This window comes from Lissotriton helveticus, chromosome 3_1 (genome assembly GCF_964261635.1).
Source record: "Lissotriton helveticus chromosome 3_1, aLisHel1.1, whole genome shotgun sequence".
NCBI lineage: Eukaryota > Metazoa > Chordata > Amphibia > Caudata > Salamandridae > Lissotriton > Lissotriton helveticus.
In genome coordinates this window covers 561,220,376-561,243,109 of record NC_136061.1, presented here as the reverse complement: position 1 = coordinate 561,243,109, position 22,734 = coordinate 561,220,376, and the positions used below count along the sequence as shown (strand labels likewise).

Below are 22,734 nucleotides of genomic sequence, written 5' to 3'. Positions count from 1 at the left end.
GGTTGATGGAAAAATAAAAGGACCCATAGGTGAAGTAATGATAGGAAAGGTTGAATTACAGTTCACAGCTGATTCTGGGTCCCCAATAACAATTATATCCGACAAATTGTTCGAGGAAAAATGGGAGAATGTGAAATTGCATGAAACGGACATAAACCCAAAGGCATTTGGGGAACAAGATATAGTTATGGTTGGTTATTTTTGCAAAACACTTACATTCAAAGGAAGGGAAATTACAACACAAATCGATGTCGCAGAAAGAGGTAGAATTTTGGTAGGTTGGAAGGACCTAGCTAAGTTAGGAGTGGTTCTGCAACCAGGAGCAAAAGATCCTTTAATACTGAGGGAAGATTTTGTGAACAATATCTGTCTAGAAGAAAAAAGGAAGGTGTGGAAAAAGTATTGGAAAGGCACAGAGTGGTTTTCAAAAATGAGATAGGATGTGTGAGAGGATTTGTGCATGACATAAAATTGAAAGCAGGTGCTGAGCCACGTAAATATAAGGTAAGAACTGTACCATTATCAGACAAAAGTGAATTGAAAAAAGTACTAGAAAAGTTGAGCAAGGAAGGGGTGATTGAGGAGACAGACGCTTCTGAGTGGGTGTCAGCGATTGTGGTCTCTAAGAAAAAGAAGACCGGAGAAATAAGACTATGTGTGGACCTTCATTCACTAAACAAAAACATCCTCATAAATTGTCATCCACTTCCAAGAATACAAGACATACTATAGTCTACTGCAGGTTCAAAGTACTTCACCTTGATAGACTTAAAAGCGGCTTACCACCAGGTATGTCCAACCGAAGAGTCCAAAAAACGAACCACTTTCATAACACCATTTGGTGCGTACAGGTACATCAGACTACCATTTGGCCTCGCCTCATCATCTGGAGTGTTCCAAAAATTAATGGATATCCTATTTGGGGAAATAAAAGGTGTCGAGGCATTCCAGGATGACATCCTGATACACTCTAAAACCCAACAAGAACATCTGGAGATACTTAGTAAGGTTTTGAGCGTGTTAAGAAACAGAGGAATGACAGTCTCTAAAAATAAATGTACGTTCATGGAGAGCAGAATTGAATATCTAGGTCATGTCCTAACATCAGAAGCAATAACACCTAAGGATGACCTAGTGCAAGCAATAAGAGATGCCCCAAAACCTGAGGACAAAGAAACGTTAAAATCGTTCCTAGGCCTAAGGGAGTATTATTCCAAATTCATACATGGGTATGCAAGCAATGTAGAGCCATTGAGGAAGCTGCTTTGAAAAAATGTCAGTTGCAATTGGACAGATGAACAAAGCCGTGCTTTTAGCACCATAAAAAAAGGATATTTCTGAGGCACCAGCTTTGAAGCCTGATGACCCTGAATTGAAAAACGTCATCACAGTGGATGCTAGCGCAAAAGGTATAGGTGCAGTGTTCTGACAAATTCAAGGTGAGAGAGAGAACACCATCGCATTCATATCAAGAAGGTTAAATGAAACAGAAGAACACTATTGCACCATCGAACGTCAGACGCTCGCGTGTGTTTGGGCAGTACAGAAGCTAAAAAACTACCTGTGGAGCAAGGAATTCCAAATAATTACGGATCACAAACCATTGGTGTACATGATGGATGGAGAAGGGCGGGGCAATGGTAAGGCGAGCTCAAGATTAATAAGGCTACTATCCAAACTCCAAGAGTATACATTTAGTATACGGCACATCAAGGGTGGTAAAAACTGCAGAGCTGACTGTTTATCACGTCTGCCTGTGAGTGACCAAACTGAGAATTCAATTGATGATACTGAGTATGTGGTTGCTTGGATAGATGCTACCGCAATGTGTAATGGATCAGTAACAGAAGAGGAATGGTTGAAATGCCTGGAAGAGGACTATATAATGGGTAAAGTGATAAAACATGTAAAATCCCATTGGCCTCCCATCAGGAATCTGCAAGATGAACTGAAAAGCTACCAACAAATAGGTGGCGAACTAACTATAGAAAGCGGGGTTCTAAAAAGATGTGACCTATTCATACCACCAGTCAAATTAAGATTAAAGCTGATAAAACTGGCCCACAAAGGTCATCCAGGTGGAAGCGCAACCAAGAACATTTTGAGAATGCACTACTGGTGGCCAGGAATGGACAGCGATGTACGTATCTATATTGAAAAATGTGAACAGTGTCTAAAAGCCGACAGGCATTGGTAAGTCAGCAAGGGGGAGTTACAAATGGTAGAAATACCGAATGGACCCTGGTCGAAGATTGCAATAGATTTTGCAGGACCCTTTAATTTGTTACAAGATGATTGCAAATATATAATGGTTCTAACTGATTATTACTCTAAGTGGGTGCATTATAAATTTGTGAATACTGTGACTACAGAAAAAGTAATACAATTCCTCATGAAAATGTTTGCAATGGAGGGGCCACCAAAAATCATTGTTTCCGATAACGGTACGCAACTGGTGGCTAGGCAAATGACAGAATTTTTAGAAAAGGTAGGCATCAAGCAGGAAAAGACGCCGTTATATAGTCCTAAAAGCAATGGACAGGTGGAAAGAGTGAATAAGTTATAAAAGAAGGTATTCAGCTAGCGGTTGCTTCAAAATTAAATGTAAAAGGTTTCATACGAGAAAAAATAAACACATACAATAACACACCTAACGTAATAACTAAGCACACACCATTTTACCTGATGAGGGGAAGGAAATGCAACAATGAGCTTACCCCAAAATTTAACAAATGGTATAAAGAAGAAGTAGCTCCAGACGAGATAAAGGATAGTCCACTTAAGGTCAAAGAGAGTATTGTTTCGAAGCAGGAGAAAACTAAGAGATATTCTGATATGACAAACAAAGCAAAAGGGTAGGAAATAGAACGAGGTGACTGGATATTGGTAAAGAAACCATTCAAAGTAGCAAAAGGAGAGTCAGTCTTTAGTGATCCTGTGCGAGTGTGCGATGCATCGAGGGGAACTCTCTGTATTGAAGGGAAAGGCTGGCGCAGCAAAGATGATGTTGTCAAGTTGAAAAAAGGGCAAGAAAAGATCATAATGAGAGGGAAGGCTGAACAAGAGGGAAGCCCTGATGAAAGTATACTTGAATGGGAAGATGCGTCAGGTAACCAGAGTAACTTGGACTTATGTGACAGCTTAAATATGTCCATGAGTGAAGGTGGGAGACAAATGAGAAACGTGGAGGAGAATTCAGTTGTAGAGGTAGACCTCAGTGCTGGTAGCCCATCTAGGCTCAGAAGTGGGGAAGTATACAGGGATGGACACCATGTTTGTGGCAGCAGATCAAATACCACGGTCATTTAAACGAAGTCTGGAAGAGAAATCAAAATGCCCAAACGTTTTGAAGATTACATAATCGAATGATGTTATTTTTTGTTTTTTCTCATTGATGAAAGGGAGATGTTGAGATTGTATATTGCGAAGTGTGCTGTTAAGACCATTTATGCATATTGTACCCCATGTCAAACACGGAAGATGTTTTCTATTTTTACAGTGCCACGTCACCTAAGTGTCATCTCCGAATGTTCGGAGAGTACTTATGTGACGTCAACCGAGGTGCCAGGCAGATGCCGTTCCGCTCTGTCCTGAGTGTTCCTCATTGCTTCTGGCTTCCCGTGGGCCTTTCTAATTACTTAGTTCAGAATCTACAATAAGGGATTTCCTTCTACCTTCTGTGTTTATCATCTCTCAACAATTAGGAAGAAACAATAACAGTAGAGCAATTAAGAAAGGAATAAATAAAAGTTAAAAAAATGCATAGTGCCTAGCAGCTGAGAGGTACTGTGGGTAAAGAAACATTTGCAGCTACATGTCAGTGGATTGTCTAATACTACAAAACACTCAAACATTACGGTAAAGCCCACCACTATGCGGTTAATAAGTACACACTTAAGAGACTGAAAAAAGAATTTCAGCACTATACCTCTTCCTTTCCAGGCATCAAAAGCATCCATCATGTTCTTCAACTCCGCTGGAGAATAGTAGCTCCAGATATACTGAACATTAGTTCCAGCTTCTCTAAGTGCAGAAAGTGAAAAATGAATAGGCAAATGACCTTGGGGGACACAAAACCTAAACTACACAACTGTTGACAAAAGAAGTTACCACTTCTAAGAATAAATCTTCACAGTTTTCCCTCAATATACGCTCATTTTCCACACTTTTCGAATTTGCTGTATATAAAGAAGCAATATTACATACAAGAAATGTCTGGGCCACTTTCATGACTCTTCACGAGTAAACAGGCACCATCTGGGAGAGATTCCGTACACCACGGATGACGGAATAACTCACCGATACACCCAGAAGGTCCTGGGCCTTTAGAGCACCATTGGGGGATCTGGCTCCATTGACTGGCTCCAGACGTTTTGGGAACTATGACATCCATCTGTCTACACTCTAATGACCCCAGATATACTACTTTTAGTTTTAGTTGATTCCTAGTAATAAAGGTCCATCCCAGTGCTAAAAAGCGAAACCCTACAATGAAACTGTCACTGTTAAGTCTGATTTGTCAAGTGGTAAACAAACAAAAAAACAAGCAATTGTAATGCAATCGGTCTCGCCTTCGGGACCTTGTAAGTGTTTAGCGATGCAACACATTATCACACACTACTGTAACGTAGCCTCGGTCACATATATTTTCAGCACAATGACATCCCTATGTGAAGTAATCAACAAACACATGGACAACCCAACGATTTCCAATGGGTATCAGACATATATATTTTTTAATTATAGAAGCACAAGTAAAAGAAGTAAAGTAATTATTAATGGCACCAGCTACTAAACGGGAATGCACATTGATGAAATACTTGGGATAATCACAGTGCCATACGGGAGGTGGGGAAAGATTACTAGGTAAGATGGCTCACCAAGTTAAACGAATATAGAAGTAGTCAATATGCTTTTAATAAACGCTGCAACTGATAAATTCAATAGCTTCTGCTGCTTAACCTTTTAAGGATGAGAGTCCCAGTCAACAGGGCTAATAAGAAAGGGTTCAAAAATAACGGAGGCATGACATAAGTGCTCCCTGTCTCTACTTGGGCTTCTCTTCCACAGACGCTTTTAAACTGTTTGAAGTCAGCTAGCAAAGAAGGTACCACAGAGATGTTTTAGTTGTATAGCATCTCCAATGAGCTGGTAGGGCTGTGGCAGGCAGTTGCTATTTTTTCTTATAGTAGCACTCTGAATATTTCCTGGAATATACAATATTATACAAAGGAAAGGGAATGCAAATCAACTGACTACTTTTGTATTCGTTTTTTATTCAGCTTGTTCACTGTTGCATTTTTCTGTGATTTTTAGGGCTCGGGCCTACGTCACACGAAGTGGGGCGGGGCTTCCGAGCTATAATGTTATAAAAAAAAAAAAGTTCTGAAAGGGCTGTGGGCTGCCGCATTCCAGAAAGCGCGCGTTTTTTGCGTGTGGTATTCTGCCATGTGAATGGTAATTGGTCCAGGCAAGGCTGTGTTTAAGTAAGGCAGCACGCCATAGGGCTTTGGAATTTTTGCAATGTCCACTTCCTGCATAAAGTGTTCGGACACGCGCAGAAGAATACATAAATCCTCAATTACCAGCTGTCCGAGGTGCCGGTAATTGAAGGCAGATGGTGCTGGAAGCGTGTGCACTGCTGTTTTTTTTTTTTCCTTGAGCTCTGTGTGCGCGCCGGCAAACCCGCGCCTGCTCTTTGACTGAGGTAGGCTAAACAAGCATTGGCAAAGCAAATAGGACTCTCCTATACAAAATCTGTTGGTTTTGTCAGGGATATGTTTAGCTGTTTAGCACAGCTGAAAGTAAAAAAACAAACAAAGTACTTTGATAAGCACTCGTGCCCACTCACCCGAACTCAAACTTTTAATGTCAAAATAGAAGATCACTTTAATTTACTGCCCTCATAACAGACCCCTTGCAGTAGCTCTCGTTGTCCTCTTACCAGATCCCTTGCATCTTCCCAGCTATTGCCAGATTCCTCACTCGCTCCCTGTCTCGTCACCATGACTCACTCTCTCCAGCCTTTCATAAAAAAACACTCCACCTCCTTTCCTCTCACTGGGAGCCTCACATTTACTCTCACAGTCCGGTTACCAGATTCCTACTGCCGTTGTACCAGATCACTCATTGTACTATCATTCAGTGTCCTATCATTAGAGACTTGCTTCACCCTAATGTTCATACCGGTTTTTCAAACTCATTCCCAGTGTCCTATTACCAGATCACTCACTCACTGCCCAAGCAGACACTGGTACATCCTCCTGTGACCAATGTCAACAGTTCCCTTTCACACAAAGCCTTCGCAGATCCCACGCATTCACTTCCCCCTCACACCTTTTCCCACAGCTCCTGCTTCTCATACAAGCCTAGCCACTGATTTCTTGCACTAACAGCCTTCTCCTTTTCACGCACACTTCACTCCTGCTTCATTTCCCTTTTATTTTTCTGCCCCAATGCATTTCGTTCACTCATTTAACAGAATTATATTGTTTCTCCCTACAAAGGGAAGGCCTCCTTTACTTTGTAAAGAAGATATGGTTTATCTTGTAAGCAGGTATCTAAAAAAAAATGGGTGCTGCTCTCAGAAATACATTACTTTCAAAATCGCATGTACAAATTGCATGACCTTTATATACAGAGCTCAGTGTGAACGATGTGGCTTGTACACACCCAACCATACACACCCAACCATATACACCCAACCATACACACCCAACCATACACACCCACACAACCGCGCACACAACCGCACACAACCGCACACAACCGCACACAACCGCACACAACCGCACACAACCGCACACACCCACACAACCGCACACACACACACACACAACCGCACACACACACAACCGCACACACACAACCGCACGCACACACACAACCGCATGCCCACGCACACAACCCCACGCACACACCCACACAACCACACGCCCACGCACACACAACCACACGCCCACACAACCACACGCCCACGCACACAACCACACGCACACACCCACACAACCACACACACTCAACCACACACACTCAACCACACACACTCAACCACACACACTCAACCACACACACACACAACCCCACAACCAACCGCACACGCACACACCCACGCTACTATACACACACACGCTACTACACACACACACGCTACTACACACACACGCTACTACACACACACAACTACACGCGCGCACACCACCATCCGGCAGTGCACGCTTTCACCAAGCGCACACCGCCACACACATCACCACACACATCACCACACACACCACACACACACACACACACCACCACACACACACACCACCACACACACACACTACTACACACACACTACTACACACACCACCACACACCACCACCACACACACACACACACCACCACACACACACACACACACCACCACACACACACACACACCACCACCACCACACACACAAACACACACACCACCACACACACACCACCACACACCCGCAGAGTAGTGAGGGCAGAGTAGTGAGGGCAGAGTAGTGAGGGCAGAGTAGTGAGGGCAGAGTAGGGAGGGCAGAGTAGGGAGGGCAGAGTAGGGAGGGCAGAGTAGGGAGGGCAGAGTAGGGAGGGCAGAGTAGTGAGGGCAGAGTAGTGAGTGCAGAGTAGTGAGGGCAGAGTGCAGAGTAGTGAGGGCAGAGTAGTGAGGGCAGAGTAGTGAGGGCAGAGTAGTGAGGGCAGAGTAGTGAGGGGCAGAGTAGTGAGGGGCAGAGTAGTGAGGGGCAGAGTAGTGAGGGGCAGAGTAGTGAGGGGCAGAGTAGTGAGGGGCAGAGTAGTGAGGGCAGAGTAGGGAGTGCAGAGTAGGGAGTGCAGAGTAGGGAGTGCAGAGTAGTGGGGGCAGAGTAGTGGGGGCAGAGTAGTGGGGGCAGAGTAGTGGGGGCAGAGTAGTGGGGGCAGAGTAGTGGGGGCAGAGTAGTGGGGGCAGAGTAGTGGGGGCAGAGTAGTGGGGGCAGAGTAGTGGGGGCAGAGTAGTGAGGGCAGAGTAGTGAGGGCAGAGTAGTGAGGGCAGAGTAGTGAGGGCAGAGTAGGGAGGGCAGAGTAGGGAGGGCAGAGTAGGGAGGGCAGAGTAGGGAGGGCAGAGTAGGGAGGGCAGAGTAGGGAGGGCAGAGTAGGGAGTAGTGAGTAGGGAGTAGGGAGTAGTGAGTAGTGAGTAGAGTAGTGAGTAGTGAGTAGAGTAGTGAGTAGTGAGTAGTGAGTAGTGAGTAGAGTAGTGAGTAGTGAGTAGTGAGTAGAGTAGTGAGTAGTGAGTAGAGTAGTGAGTAGTGAGTAGTGAGTAGTGAGTAGTGAGTAGAGTAGTGAGTAGAGTAGTGAGTAGAGTAGTGAGTAGAGTAGTGAGTAGAGTAGTGAGTAGTGAGTAGAGTAGTGAGTAGTGAGTAGAGTAGTGAGTAGTGAGTTGAGTAGTGAGTAGAGTAGTGAGTAGAGTAGTGAGTAGAGTAGTGAGTAGAGTAGTGAGTAGAGTAGTGAGTAGTGAGTTGAGTAGTGAGTAGAGTAGTGAGTAGAGTAGTGAGTAGAGTAGTGAGTAGTGAGTAGAGTAGTGAGTAGTGAGTAGTAAGTAGAGTGGTGAGTAGTGAGTAGTGAGTAGAGTAGTGAGTAGTGAGTAGAGTAGTGAGTAGAGTAGTGAGTAGAGTAGTGAGTAGAGTAGTGAGTAGAGTAGTGAGTAGAGTAGTGAGTAGAGTAGTGAGTTGAGTAGTGAGTAGAGTAGTGAGTGCAGAGTAGTGAGTAGTGAGTAGAGTAGTGAGTAGAGTAGTGAGTAGTGAGTGCAGAGTAGTGAGTGCAGAGTAGTGAGTAGAGTAGTGAGTAGAGTGCAGAGTAGTGAGTAGTGAGTGCAGAGTAGTGAGTAGTGAGTGCAGAGTAGTGAGTAGTGAGTGCAGAGTAGTGAGTAGTGAGTAGAGCAGTGAGTAGTGAGAAGAGCAGTGAGTAGAGTAGTGAGTGCAGAGTAGTGAGTAGAGTAGTGAGTAGAGTAGTGAGTAGTGAGTAGAGTAGTGAGTAGTGAGTAGTGAGTAGTGAGTGCAGAGTAGTGAGTAGTGAGTGCAGAGTAGTGAGTAGTGAGTGCAGAGTAGTGAGTAGTGAGTAGAGCAGTGAGTAGAGCAGTGAGTAGAGTAGTGAGTAGTGAGTGCAGAGTAGTGAGTAGAGTAGTGAGTAGAGTAGTGAGTAGTGAGTAGAGTAGTGAGTAGTGAGTAGAGTAGTGAGTAGTGAGTAGAGTAGTGAGTAGAGTAGTGAGTAGAGTAGTGAGTAGAGTAGTGAGTAGAGTAGTGAGTAGTGAGTGCAGAGTAGTGAGTAGTGAGTAGAGTAGTGAGTAGTGAGTAGAGTACTGAGTAGAGTGCAGAGTAGTGAGTAGTGAGTGCAGAGTAGTGAGTAGTGAGTGCAGAGTAGTGAGTAGTGAGTGCAGAGTAGTGAGTGCAGAGTAGTGAGTAGTGAGTGCAGAGTAGTGAGTAGTGAGTGCAGAGTAGTGAGTAGAGTAGTGAGTAGAGTAGTGAGTAGTGAGTGCAGAGTAGTGAGTAGTGAGTGCAGAGTAGTGAGTAGTGAGTGCAGAGTATTGAGTAGTGAGTAGAGTAGTGAGTAGAGCAGTGAGTAGAGCAGTGAGTAGAGTAGTGAGTAGTGAGTGCAGAGTAGTGAGTAGAGTAGTGAGTAGTGAGTAGAGTAGTGAGTAGTGAGTAGAGTAGTGAGTAGTGAGTAGAGTAGTGAGTAGTGAGTAGAGTAGTGAGTAGAGTAGTGAGTAGAGTAGTGAGTAGAGTAGTGAGTAGAGTAGTGAGTGCAGAGTAGTGAGTAGTGAGTAGAGTAGTGAGTAGAGTAGTGAGTAGAGTAGTGAGTGCAGAGTAGTGAGTAGTGAGTGCAGAGTAGTGAGTAGTGAGTAGTGAGTGCAGAGTAGTGAGTAGTGAGTGCAGAGTAGTGAGTAGTGAGTGCAGAGTAGTGAGTAGTGAGTGCAGAGTAGTGAGTAGTGAGTAGAGCAGTGAGTAGAGTAGTGAGTAGAGCAGTGAGTAGAGTAGTGAGTAGAGTAGTGAGTGCAGAGTAGTGAGTAGTGAGTGCAGAGTAGTGAGTAGTGAGTAGTGAGTGCAGAGTAGTGAGTAGTGAGTGCAGAGTAGTGAGTAGTGAGTGCAGAGTAGTGAGTAGTGAGTGCAGAGTAGTGAGTAGTGAGTAGAGCAGTGAGTAGAGTAGTGAGTAGAGTAGTGAGTAGAGTAGTGAGTAGTGAGTAGAGTAGTGAGTAGAGTAGTGAGTAGAGTAGTGAGTAGAGTAGTGAGTAGTGAGTAGAGTAGTGAGTAGAGTAGTGAGTAGAGTAGTGAGTAGAGTAGTGAGTAGAGTAGTGAGTAGAGTGTAGAGTAGAGTGTAGAGTAGTGAGTAGAGTAGTGAGTAGAGTAGTGAGTAGTGAGTGCAGAGTAGTGAGTAGTGAGTGCAGTAGTGAGTAGAGTAGTGAGTAGAGTAGTGAGTAGAGTAGTGAGTACAGAGTAGTGAGAAGTGAGTGCAGAGTAGTGAGTAGAGTAGTGAGTAGAGTAGTAAGTAGAGTAGTGAGTAGAGTAGTGAGTAGTGAGTAGTGAGTAGTGAGTAGAGTAGTGAGTAGTGAGTGCAGAGTAGTGAGTAGTGAGTGCAGAGTAGTGAGTAGAGTAGTGAGTAGAGTAGTGAGTAGTTAGTGCAGAGTAGTGAGTAGTTAGTGCAGAGTAGTGAGTAGTTAGTGCAGAGTAGTGAGTAGAGTAGTGAGTAGAGTAGTGAGTAGAGTAGTGAGTAGTGAGTAGAGTAGAGTAGTGAGTAGAGTAGCGAGTAGAGTAGTGAGTAGAGTAGTGAGTAGAGTAGTGAGTAGAGTAGTGAGTAGAGTAGTGAGTAGAGTAGTGAGCAGAGTAGTGGGTAGTGAGTGCAGAGTAGTCAGTAGTGAGTAGAGAGTAGTGGGTAGAGTAGTGAGTAGAGTAGTGAGTAGAGTAGTGAGTAGAGTAGTGAGTAGAGTAGTGAGTAGAGTAGTGAGTAGAGTAGTGAGTAGAGTAGTGAGAAGAGTAGTGAGAAGAGTAGTGAGTAGAGTAGTGAGTAGAGTAGTGAGTAGAGTAGTGAGTAGAGTAGTGAGTAGAGTAGTGAGTAGAGTAGTGAGTAGAGTAGTGAGTAGAGTAGTGAGTGCAGAGTAGTGAGTAGAGTAGTGAGTGCAGAGTAGTGAGTGCAGAGTAGTGAGTGCAGAGTAGTGAGTGCAGAGTAGTGAGTAGTGAGTAGAGTAGTGAGTAGAGTAGTGAGGTGAGTAGAGTAGTGAGTAAAGTAGTGAGTGCAGAGAAGTGAGTAGTGAGTAGAGAAGTGAGTAGTGAGTAGAGTAGTGAGCAGTGAGTAGAGTAGTGAGTAGTGAGCAGAGTAGTGAGTAGAGTAGTGAGTAGTGAGTGCAGAGTAGTGAGTAGTGAGTAGAGTAGTGAGTAGAGTAGTGAGTAGAGTAGTGAGTAGTTAGTGCAGAGTAGTGAGTAGTTAGTGCAGAGTAGTGAGTAGTTAGTGCAGAGTAGTGAGTAGAGTAGTGAGTAGAGTAGTGAGTAGAGTAGTGAGTAGAGTAGTGAGTAGTGAGCAGAGTAGTGAGTAGTGAGCAGAGTAGTGAGTAGTGAGTGCAGAGTAGTGAGTAGTGAGTAGAGTAGAGTAGTGAGTAGAGTAGAGAGTAGAGTAGCGAGTAGAGTAGCGAGTAGAGTAGCGAGTAGAGTAGTGAGTAGAGTAGTGAGTAGAGTAGTGAGCAGAGTAGTGGGTAGTGGGTAGTGAGTGCAGAGTAGTGAGTAGTGAGTAGAAAGTAGTGAGTAGAGTAGTGAGTAGAGTAGTGGGTAGAGTAGTGAGTAGAGTAGTGAGTAGAGTAGTGAGTAGAGTAGTGAGTAGAGTAGTGAGTAGAGTAGTGAGTAGAGTAGTGAGTAGAGTAGTGAGTAGAGTAGTGAGTAGAGAAGTGAGTAGAGTAGTGAGTAGAGTAGTGAGTAGAGTAGTGATTAGAGTAGTGAGTAGAGTAGTGAGTAGAGTAGTGAGTGCAGAGTAGTGAGTAGAGTAGTGAGTGCAGAGTAGTGAGTGCAGAGTAGTGAGTGCAGAGTAGTGAGTAGAGTAGTGAGTAGAGTAGTGAGTAGAGTAGTGAGGTGAGTAGTGAGGTGAGTAGTGAGGTGAGTAGAGTAGAGTAGTGAGTAAAGTAGTGAGTGCAGAGAAGTGAGTAGTGAGTAGAGAAGTGAGTAGTGAGTAGAGTAGTGAGTAGAGTAGTGAGCAGTGAGTAGAGTAGTGAGTAGTGAGCAGAATAGTGAGTAGAGTAGTGAGTAGTGAGTGCAGAGTAGTGAGTAGTGAGTAGAGTAGTGAGTAGTGTAGTGAGTAGAGTAGTGAGTAGAGTCGTGAGTAGAGTAGTGAGTAGAGTAGTGAGTAGAGTAGTGAGTAGAGTAGTGAGTAGAGTAGTGAGTAGAGTAGTGAGTAGAGTAGTGAGTAGAGTAGTGAGTAGAGTAGTGAGTAGAGTAGTGAGTAGAGTAGTGAGCAGAGTAGTGAGTGCAGAGTACTGAGTAGAAAGTAGTAGTGAGTAGAGTAGTGAGTAGAGTAGTGGTAGAGTAGTGGGTAGAGTAGTGGGTAGAGTAGTGGGTAGAGTAGTGGGTAGAGTAGTGGGTAGAGTAGTGGGTAGAGTAGTGGGTAGAGTAGTGAGCAGAGTAGTGAGTGCAGAGTACTGAGTAGAGAGTAGTGGGTAGAGTAGTGGGTAGAGTAGTGGGTAGAGTAGTGGGTAGAGTAGTGGGTAGAGTAGTGGGTAGAGTAGTGGGTAGAGTAGTGGGTAGAGTAGTGAGTAGAGTAGTGAGTAGAGTAGTGAGTAGAGTAGTGAGTAGAGTAGTGAGTAGAGTAGTGAGTAGAGTAGTGAGTAGAGTAGTGAGTAGAGTAGTGAGCAGAGTAGTGAGTGCAGAGTACTGAGTAGAAAGTAGTGAGTAGAGTAGTGGGTAGAGTAGTGGGTAGAGTAGTGGGTAGAGTAGTGGGTAGAGTAGTGGGTAGAGTAGTGGGTAGAGTAGTGGGTAGAGTAGTGGGTAGAGTAGTGGGTAGAGTAGTGAGCAGAGTAGTGAGTGCAGAGTACTGAGTAGAAAGTAGTGAGTAGAGTAGTGAGTAGAGTAGTGAGTAGAGTAGTGAGCAGAGTAGTGAGTGCAGAGTACTGAGTAGAAAGTAGTGAGTAGAGTAGTGAGTGGAGTAGTGGGTAGAGTAGTGGGTAGAGTAGTGGGTAGAGTAGTGGGTAGAGTAGTGGGTAGAGTAGTGGGTAGAGTAGTGGGTAGAGTAGTGGGTAGAGTAGTGGGTAGAGTAGTGGGTAGAGTAGTGGGTAGAGTAGTGAGCAGAGTAGTGAGTGCAGAGTACTGAGTAGAAAGTAGTGAGTAGAGTAGTGAGCAGAGTAGTGAGCAGAGTAGTGAGCAGAGTAGTGAGCAGAGTAGTGAGTAGAGTAGTGAGTAGAGTAGTGAGTAGAGTAGTGAGTAGAGTAGTGAGTAGAGTAGTGAGTAGAGTAGTGAGTAGAGTAGTGAGTAGAGTAGTGAGTAGAGTAGTGAGCAGAGTAGTGAGTGCAGAGTACTGAGTAGAAAGTAGTGAGTAGAGTAGTGAGTAGAGTAGTGGGTAGAGTAGTGGGTAGAGTAGTGGGTAGAGTAGTGGGTAGAGTAGTGGGTAGAGTAGTGGGTAGAGTAGTGGGTAGAGTAGTGGGTAGAGTAGTGGGTAGAGTAGTGGGTAGAGTAGTGAGTAGAGTAGTGAGTGCAGAGTAGTGAGTGCAGAGTAGTGAGTGCAGAGTAGTGAGTGCAGAGTAGTGAGTGCAGAGTAGTGAGTGCAGAGTAGTGAGTAGAGTAGTGAGTAGAGTAGTGAGTAGAGTAGTGAGTAGAGTAGTGAGGTGAGTAGAGTAGAGTAGTGAGTAAAGTAGTGAGTGCAGAGAAGTGAGTAGTGAGTAGAGAAGTGAGTAGAGTAGTGAGTAGAGTAGTGAGTAGAGTAGTGAGGTGAGTAGTGAGTAGTGAGTAGTGAGTATAGTAGTCAGTAGTGAGTAGAGTAGTGAGTAGAGTAGTGAGGTGAGTAGAGTAGTGAGTAGAGTAGTGAGTAGAGTAGTGAGTAGAGTAGTGAGTAGAGTAGTGAGTAGAGTAGTGAGTGCAGAGTAGTGAGTAGAGTAGAGTAGTGAGGTGAGTAGAGTAGAGTAGTGAGTAAAGTAGTGAGTGCAGAGAAGTGAGTAGTGAGTAGAGAAGTGAGTAGTGAGTAGAGAGTAGTGAGTAGAGAAGTGAGTAGTGAGTAGAGAAGTGAGTAGTGAGTAGAGAAGTGAGTAGTGAGTAGAGTAGTGAGTAGTGAGTAGAGTAGTGAGTAGTGAGTGCAGAGTAGTGAGTGGAGAGTAGTGAGCAGAGTAGTGAGTAGTGAGCAGAGTAGAGTAGTGAGTGCAGAGTAGTGAGTAGAGTAGTGAGTAGAGTAGTGAGTAGTGAGTAGAGTAGTGAGTAGAGTAGTGAGTAGAGAGTAGAGTAGTGAGTAGTGAGTGCAGAGTAGTGAGTAGAGAAGTGAGTAGTGAGTAGAGTAGTGAGTAGTGAGTGCAGAGTAGTGAGTGGAGAGTAGTGAGCAGAGTAGTGAGTAGTGAACAGAGTAGTGAGTAGTGAGCAGAGTAGTGAGTAGTGAGTGCAGAGTAGTGAGTAGAGTAGTGAGTAGAGTAGTGAGTAGAGTAGTGAGTAGAGTAGTGAGTAGAGTAGTGAGTAGTGAGCAGAGTAGTGAGTGCAGAGTAGTGAGTAGAAAGTAGTGAGTAGAAAGTAGTGAGTAGAAAGTAGTGAGTAGAAAGTAGTGGGTAGAGTAGTGGGTAGAGTAGTGGGTAGAGTAGTGGGTAGAGTAGTGGGTAGAGTAGTGGGCAGAGTAGTGGGTAGAGTAGTGGGTAGAGTAGTGGGCAGAGTAGTGGGTAGAGTAGTGGGTAGAGTAGTGGGTAGAGTAGTGGGTAGAGTAGTGGGTAGAGTAGTGGGTAGAGTAGTGGGTAGAGTAGTGAGTGCAGAGTAGTGAGTGCAGAGTAGTGAGTGCAGAGTAGTGAGTGCAGAGTAGTGAGTAGAGTAGTGAGTGCAGAGTAGTGAGTGCAGAGTAGTGAGTGCAGAGTAGTGAGTGCAGAGTAGTGAGTGCAGAGTAGTGAGTAGAGTAGTGAGTAGTGAGTAGAGTAGTTAGTAGAGTAGTGAGATGAGTAGAGTAGAGTAGTGAGTAAAGTAGTGAGTGCAGAGAAGTGAGTAGTGAGTAGAGAAGTGAGTAGAGTAGTGAGTAGTGAGTAGAGTAGTGAGTAGAGTAGTGAGTAGAGTAGTGAGTAGAGTAGTGAGTAGAGTAGTGAGTAGAGTAGTGAGGTGAGTAGTGAGGTGAGTAGTGAGGTGAGTAGTGAGTGCAGAGTAGTGAGTATAGTAGTCAGTAGTGAGTAGAGTAGTGAGTAGAGTAGTGAGGTGAGTAGAGTAGTGAGTAGTGAGCAGAGTAGTGAGTAGAGTAGTGAGTAGATAGTAGAGAGTAGTGAGTAGAGAAGTGAGTAGTGAGTAGAGTAGTGAGTAGTGAGTGCAGAGTAGTGAGTGGAGAGTAGTGAGCAGAGTAGTGAGTAGTGAGCAGAGTAGTGAGTAGTGAGCAGAGTAGTGAGTAGTGAGTGCAGAGTAGTGAGTAGAGTAGTGAGTAGTGAGTAGAGTAGTGAGTAGTGAGTAGAGAGTAGAGTAGTGAGTAGAGAGTAGAGTAGTGAGTAGAGAAGTGAGTAGTGAGTAGAGTAGTGAGTAGTGAGTGCAGAGTAGTGAGTGGAGAGTAGTGAGCAGAGTAGTGAGTAGTGAGCAGAGTAGTGAGTAGTGAGCAGAGTAGTGAGAAGAGTAGTGAGTAGAGTAGTGAGTAGAGTAGTGAGTAGAGTAGTGAGTAGAGTAGTGAGTAGAGTAGTGAGTAGAGTAGTGAGTAGAGTAGTGAGTAGAGTAGTGAGTAGAGTAGTAGAGTAGTGAGTAGAGTAGTGAGTAGAGTAGTGAGTAGAGTAGTGAGTAGAGTAGTGAGTAGTGAGTGCAGTAGTGAGTAGTGAGTAGAGTACTGAGTAGAGTAGTGAGTAGAGTAGTGAGTAGTGAGTGCAGAGTAGTGAGTAGTGAGTGCAGAGTAGTGAGTAGAGTAGTGAGTAGAGTAGTGAGTAGAGTAGTGAGTAGAGTAGTGAGTAGAGTAGTGAGTAGTGAGTAGAGTAGTGAGTAGTGAGTGCAGAGTAGTGAGTAGAGTAGTGAGTAGTTAGTGCAGAGTAGTGAGTAGAGAGTAGAGTAGTGAGTAGAGTAGTGAGTAGAGTAGTGAGTAGAGTAGTGAGTAGAGTAGTGAGTAGAGTAGTGAGTAGAGTAGTGAGTAGAGTAGTGAGTAGTGTAGTGAGTAGAGTAGTGAGTAGAGTAGTGAGTAGAGTAGTGAGTAGAGTAGTGAGGTGAGTAGTGAGTAGAGTAGTGAGTAGTGAGCAGAGTAGTGAGTAGTGAGTGCAGAGTAGTGAGTAGTGAGTAGTGAGTAGTGAGTAGAGTAGTGAGTAGAGTAGTGAGTAGAAAGTAGTGAGTAGAGTAGTGAGTAGAGTAGTGAGTAGAGTAGTGAGTAGTGAGTAGAGTAGTGAGTAGAGTAGTGAGTAGAATAGTGAGTAGAGTAGTGAGTAGAGTAGTGAGTAGAGTAGTGAGTAGAGTAGTGAGTAGAGTAGTGAGTAGAGTAGTGAGTAGAGTAGTGAGTGCAGAGTAGTGAGTAGTGAGTAGAGTAGTGAGTAGAGTAGTGAGTAGTGAGTGCAGAGTAGTGAGTAGAGTAGTGAGTAGTGTAGTGAGTAGAGTAGTGAGTAGAGTAGTGAGTAGAGTAGTGAGTAGAGTAGTGAGTAGAGTAGAGTAGAGTAGTGAGTAAAGTAGTGAGTGCAGAGAAGTGAGTAGAGAAGTGAGTAGTGAGTAGAGTAGTGAGTAGTGAGTAGAGTAGTGAGTAGTGAGTAGAGTAGTGAGTAGAGTAGTGAGGTGAGTAGTGAGTAGTGAGTGCAGAGTAGTGAGTATAGTAGTCAGTAGTGAGTAGAGTAGTGAGTAGAGTAGTGAGGTGAGTAGAGTAGTGAGGTGAGTAGAGTAGTGCGGTGAGTAGTGAGTGCAGAGTAGTGAGTAGAGAAGTGAGTAGTGAGTAGAGTAGTGAGTAGTGAGTAGAGTAGTGAGTAGAGTAGTGAGTAGTGAGTAGAGTAGTGAGTAGTGAGTAGAGAGTAAAGTAGTGAGTGCAGAGTAGTGAGTAGAGAAGTGAGTAGTGAGTAGAGTAGTGAGTAGTGAGTGCAGAGTAGTGAGTGGAGAGTAGTGAGTAGAGTAGTGAGTAGTGAGTGCAGAGTAGTGAGTAGAGTAGTGAGTAGAGTAGTGAGTAGAGTAGAGTAGTGAGTAGAGTAGAGTAGTGAGTAGGACATCACAGGCAGCAGCTGTGCAAGCTTCTTACACTCACAAGGAGACCACAGGCAGCTGAGTTGAAAGCTTCTCCCACTCACAAGAAGGACATCACAAACTGCAGCGGTGCAAGCTTCTCACACTCACAAGAAGGACATCACAAACAGCAGCGGTGCAAGCTTCTCACACTCACAAGGAGACCACAGGCAGCTGAGGTGCAAGCTTCTCCCACTCACAAGAAGGACATCACAAGCAACAGCGGTGCAAGCTTCTCACACTCACAAGAAGGACATCACAAGCAGCAGTGGTGCAAGCTTCCCTTACACACTCACAGCAGGTACTGTGCCAAGGCAGCAGCAGCAACAGAGCAAGAGTCCCTTACAAAGAACAGGCACAGCACAGAGATGCACAATGCAATCTTCTCATACTCACAGGCAGCAGCGGTGCAAGCTTCTCACACTCACACGAAGGACATCACAGGCAGCAGCTGTGCAAGCTTGTTACACTCACAAGGATACCACAGGCAGCTGAGGTGCAAGCTTCTCCCACTCACAAGAAGGACATCACAAGCAGCAGCGGTGCAAGCTTCCCTCACACACTCACAGCAGGTACTGTGCCAAGGCATCAGCAGCAACAGAGCAAGAGTCCCTTATAAAGAACAGGCACAGCACAGAGATGCACAATGCAATCTTCTCATACTCACAGGCAGCAGCTGTGCAAGCTTCTCACACTCACAAGAACGACATCACAGGCAGCAGCAGTGCAAGCTTCTTACACTCACAAGAAGGACATCACAGGCAGCAGCAGTGCAAGCTTCTTACACTCACAAGGAGACCACAGGCAGCAGAGGTGCAAGCTTCTCACACTCACAAGAAGGACAACACAGGCAGTAACGGTGCAATATTCTCACACTCACAAGGAGATCACTGGCAGTACACACCACATGAACACACTCCATAACACATAGCAACAATACATTGGCATTTACAATGCCATTAGCTCAAACTCAAATAAATCCGAGCCCGATTGCATTTCTAATGCTTGTTTTTTCTTTTCTTGAAGCCTTGACATCAGTGCACTAAGACATTAGACTGAAAGTGTGCATTTTTCTATCACACCAAGGCTACTGAGTTCCTGTCCTTTGGAAGGGTTGCTCTTGAGGCTGCCTGGCAATGCCTGTCGTCTGGCACATGTCTGTTTTTAAGCTACATTATACACATCATATTCTGTTTCTCGGGAACACCTGAATAAAAATGTTTTCCAACCTGACCGTGTCTTCATCTGTCTGTAAACTGCAGGGCCCCATTCTAAAAAATAATTGATGGACTTTTGCTTCAATAAGGCACACTCAATTTAAATCTTGAGTTGCTACTGAATTATTTTGATTAAACGTGTGTCGTTCATAATAATGGGAGGGACATTTAATCTATTTTTATTTGGCAAAAAAGGGAAACGCGTTAAGGGGATAAACAGAAAACATTATTCCTAAATCCATGGTTCATTTTCAACGTCAACAATATAAACTCTAGAGCACTTGGCCTTAAGAGTATGCACTGTATTCACGTGAGTTCTAAACTATGATGTTGTTTAGGATGACCACACTTAATTTTTTGGGTGTGTGTTGCGATATTGAAAGCATAGAGGAAGTTTTAGCGTTTTCTCTCAAGGAAGCATACTTAGAAGCAGGGTTTATACATAATTACTGCAACATCAAATGTAACCTTAGAAGTGGAGCACGCTTTAGTCTACCAGCAGAAGTCTCCCCCTGGTCCGTCTAGACGAATGTGGCCCGATTCTAAGCCAGTATAAGATCATACACTGACCCACACCCAGCCACCCATACAGATACATAAGTGACAACAACCGCCCACCCAAAAAGCAAACATAGACACGCACAGATGACCCCCCGAACAAAGCACACAAACATCGAAAATAGTTACACAACAGACATTAGCGCAAGACAACACATACGGAGCCATATGAACATATGGCATTAAAAAGGAGCACAGCTAGGGGTAGCATTTCCATCGCAGTGAAATAAGAGGAGCTGACTCTCCGGCTTGCAGTGTAATTAGCAAACCGAGCACTTCCTGCCTCTCCCGTACCCCTTGCGCTCTCCCTCACTCACACACTTGCTAATCTTCCCTCCCTGTTCACATATCCAGAGTCCAGGGCTCGTAACCTTACGAAAACAAAAACAAACAATTCAGTTCAATGGAGAATGCCCGTGTGAGCCATGGGCATGGAGGAGTGAGGGGGGTGGGGGGGGGGGGGGACGGGGGTGAGTGGGGAGGGGCGCTGCGCACCTGGGCACCACCAATACTGGAAAATATTAAAACGATTTAAGAATGAAAGCAAAATGTTTTCCTCTTTGTCACAGACCCTTATGGAACCTGTGATGTTCTTAGTTGCCCCCAATAAGACACTGCAGCCTCTGTATCTGTTATTGGTAATTTATTAGTTATATCCCTAAAGAGCGCCGAGCCTGTCCTGCTCGTACCGACTCTTCGCGCCACTGACTCGCTCTGCGCGCGCAGCCTAACATGGCCGCCGGCACGTCACGTCGCTACGTGACGTGCAGCACTAGACCGCGCTACTACATATCTCCCCTTTTTTCCAATATACAAACAACTTTACTATAGTCCACTGCTCATCTCATAGTCTCTGAACCTGGCTGGCTTGACCACCACTCTACCCCTGCGGGTCAGTCTTACCGGGGTGTTGGGGTCATCTCCGTCACTTCTTCCTCTGCTTGTCGGCGCAGCCGCACCTCCATCTCCTTCGTTCTCACCTTCTCCGACCCTCTGCTCTCGCTCACTCGTTTCAGTCTGAAATCTTAGTGGGTCTTCTCAATTACCGTCCCTTACTGTCTCTGGTTGTTCCTGCATGGTTGTTCCGTGGTTCTCCTCCTCTGCATCTGTTTCTCCTTGGTTCCAACACAAAATCTTGTTGCACCTCGCCATGCGGTCCTGCGACCATACGTTCCCATCGCTCAGCAATGCCGCTCTGCCCCGAACTTCCTTCACCTGCATGGGCTTACTATATTTACTCTCTCCTTTCCTCTGCATCGTGGCCAGCCTTACTCGTACCCATTCTCCCTTTTCCAATCCAGTGTCCTTTACCTTCCTCCTGTTGTCGTAGTGTTTGGTGTACGTCGCTTGGGCCTTCTCTAGATTTGCTCGCACCACTGCTGGGGACCACTCACTTTTGACCGTCTTTTCCTTCCACACTCTGTTGTCCTGGGTGAATGGCTCGCGTCCCCTCAGTATTTGGAACGGACTGTATCCTGTGCTTGTAGGGGTAATCCTGTAAGCCCATACCATGTGCCATATTTCCACTTCCCAGTCTTTGTTGTCCGATATGGCCGCTTGGATCGACCCCATCACTACTCGATTAAAGCGCTCTACGAGACCATTCCCCGCCGGGTGGTAAACGGAGGTGTGTCTGGGTGTGATGCCATTCCGCTGCATGAAGCTGTTCCATTTCTCCGACCTGAATTGTGGCCCATTGTCACTGAGAATCGCCTTCGGGATTCCTTCTCTTACGAACGTATCTGCCATGAATTTTATGATTGTTTCAGTGTCCATTGTTTCTTCAACTTTGAGTTCAGGCCACTTCGCGTACCTATCCACCATGACACACACATATTTCTGTGTGCCCTGTGTGTCCAGAACCGGACCCAGGATATCCACAGACAATTCCTCCCATGGGTTTTTTGGCAGATCAAACTTCCCCATTGCTGGTCGCAGGGGTTTAAGTACTTTGTCTGCTCCTTGGCATCTGGTGCAGTTCCTCACATGTCTTTCAGCCCTGATGTCCATTCCAGGCCACCAGTAATCCTGCCTTGTCCTCAACCTCAGTTTGCATATTCCAAGGTGCCCTTCGTGGATCATGTCTAACAACTTGTTGATGAGGTTAGCCGGAGGGATCACTTTCTCCCCCCTGTGTCGGAACACTCCTCGGTCCTCTATCGATAGTTCTTCCCTGATTTCAAAGTATGGTTTCAGTTCTCCGCTGATCAGTCTCTTTTCCGGCCAACCTTGGGTGACATGTGTTTTTACTGCCATTAAGGTTTGGTCAATCCTCATATGCCTGTCTCCACTCCTGGAGGCTGATGGTGGTTTCCAAATCGTCTGTCAGCGCCACCCATTCTTCCGTTCCTGCTCTGTCCTCTTCACTCGGTTCCATTGCTGCCGCCCTACTCAGGTAGTCTGCCACCCTGTTCTTGCTCCCAGGGATGTGCTCAACATCATATCTAAACTCCAGTAGCTTCAACGACATCTTGGATATTCGGGGCGTTGCTTCGGCATGCCCACTCGACGTCAAAACCTTCAGTAAGGGCTTGTGGTCCGTCCTCAATTGAAACCGAGTGCCCCACAGGAACTGCCTGAATCTTGTTGTGGCCCATACCACCGCCAGCATCTCCTTTTCAATCACGCTGTACCTTTTTTCCGTGTCACTCAGCGTACGAGAGGCAAAGCTTATCGTGTCCAGCTGTCCTTGTCCCCGGTCTTGCATGAGGACCGCGCCCAGCCCTTTGTCGCTCGCGTCTGTGGTCAGCACTGTCTTTCCTTGGGGGTCGTAACCCTGGAGTGGGATGGCTTCTGCTATTTCTTTCTTGACCACCTCGAATTCTCCTTGTGCTTCCTCGGACCATTTGAATTCTGTGTTTTCTCGGGTAAGTAACCTCATGTGGTGTGTCTTAGAGGCGAAGTGCAGCATAAATTTGCTGTAATACTCTGCCATGCCGATAAACGACCTGACCTCGTCCTTGTTGGTAGGTGGGGGTGCCTCGCATATTGCTTTCACATTGTCTGCCTTTGGGGTCACTCCTCCCACACCGATCTCATGCCCCAGGTACGTCACCGACTCCATTCCTATACGGCATTTGGACCACTCGGCTGTGAGGCCTTTCGTTTCCAGATTCCGCAACACCTCTCCTAGTTTTACGTCGTGGTCAGGTTTATCTTGGCCCATCACTAAAATGTCATCTTGGAAGTATTGTACTCCTGTTGTTTTCTGAAACAACTGATGCATCAATTTCTGGAAAACGGCTGCCGCCGAGGCCAGCCCAAACGGCATTCGGCGGAACTGATAGCAGCCGAATGGGGTGATGAATGATGTGAGGTGGCGGCTTTCCGGGTGTAGAGCTATTTGATGGTAGGCGGAGGTCAGGTCTATGGTCGAATACCATTTGATCCCCCTGGTGTTGGCCAGCATCTCCTCTATCCTGGGTAGGGGAAACCTCTCCACCACAATGTTCTTGTTCAATTCGCGTAAGTCCACACATAGCCTGACCTTGCCACTGGGTTTCTTAACGACTACCAAGGGCGCCAGCCACTCGGCGCATGTTATTGGCTCGATAATCCCTTTCCTTTCCAGGTCCTGGAGCTCTTCCCGAACTGCTTCTCGTACCGCTAAGGG

At 45.5% G+C, this 22,734-nt stretch overlaps 1 protein-coding gene across 4 annotated transcripts in view; it reads right to left on the bottom strand.

The window, feature by feature from the left end:
- KCTD18 (potassium channel tetramerization domain containing 18) overlaps positions 1-22,734 on the bottom strand; it is a 284,906-nt gene that overhangs the window by 97,666 nt on the left and 164,506 nt on the right. For all 4 annotated transcript variants that reach the window (XM_078680493.1, XM_078680490.1, XM_078680494.1 and 1 more), the window contains one exon: positions 3,929-4,023. In XM_078680493.1, coding sequence (XP_078536619.1) covers positions 3,929-4,023 — 95 coding nt within the window. The remainder of the gene's footprint in view (positions 1-3,928; positions 4,024-22,734) is intronic.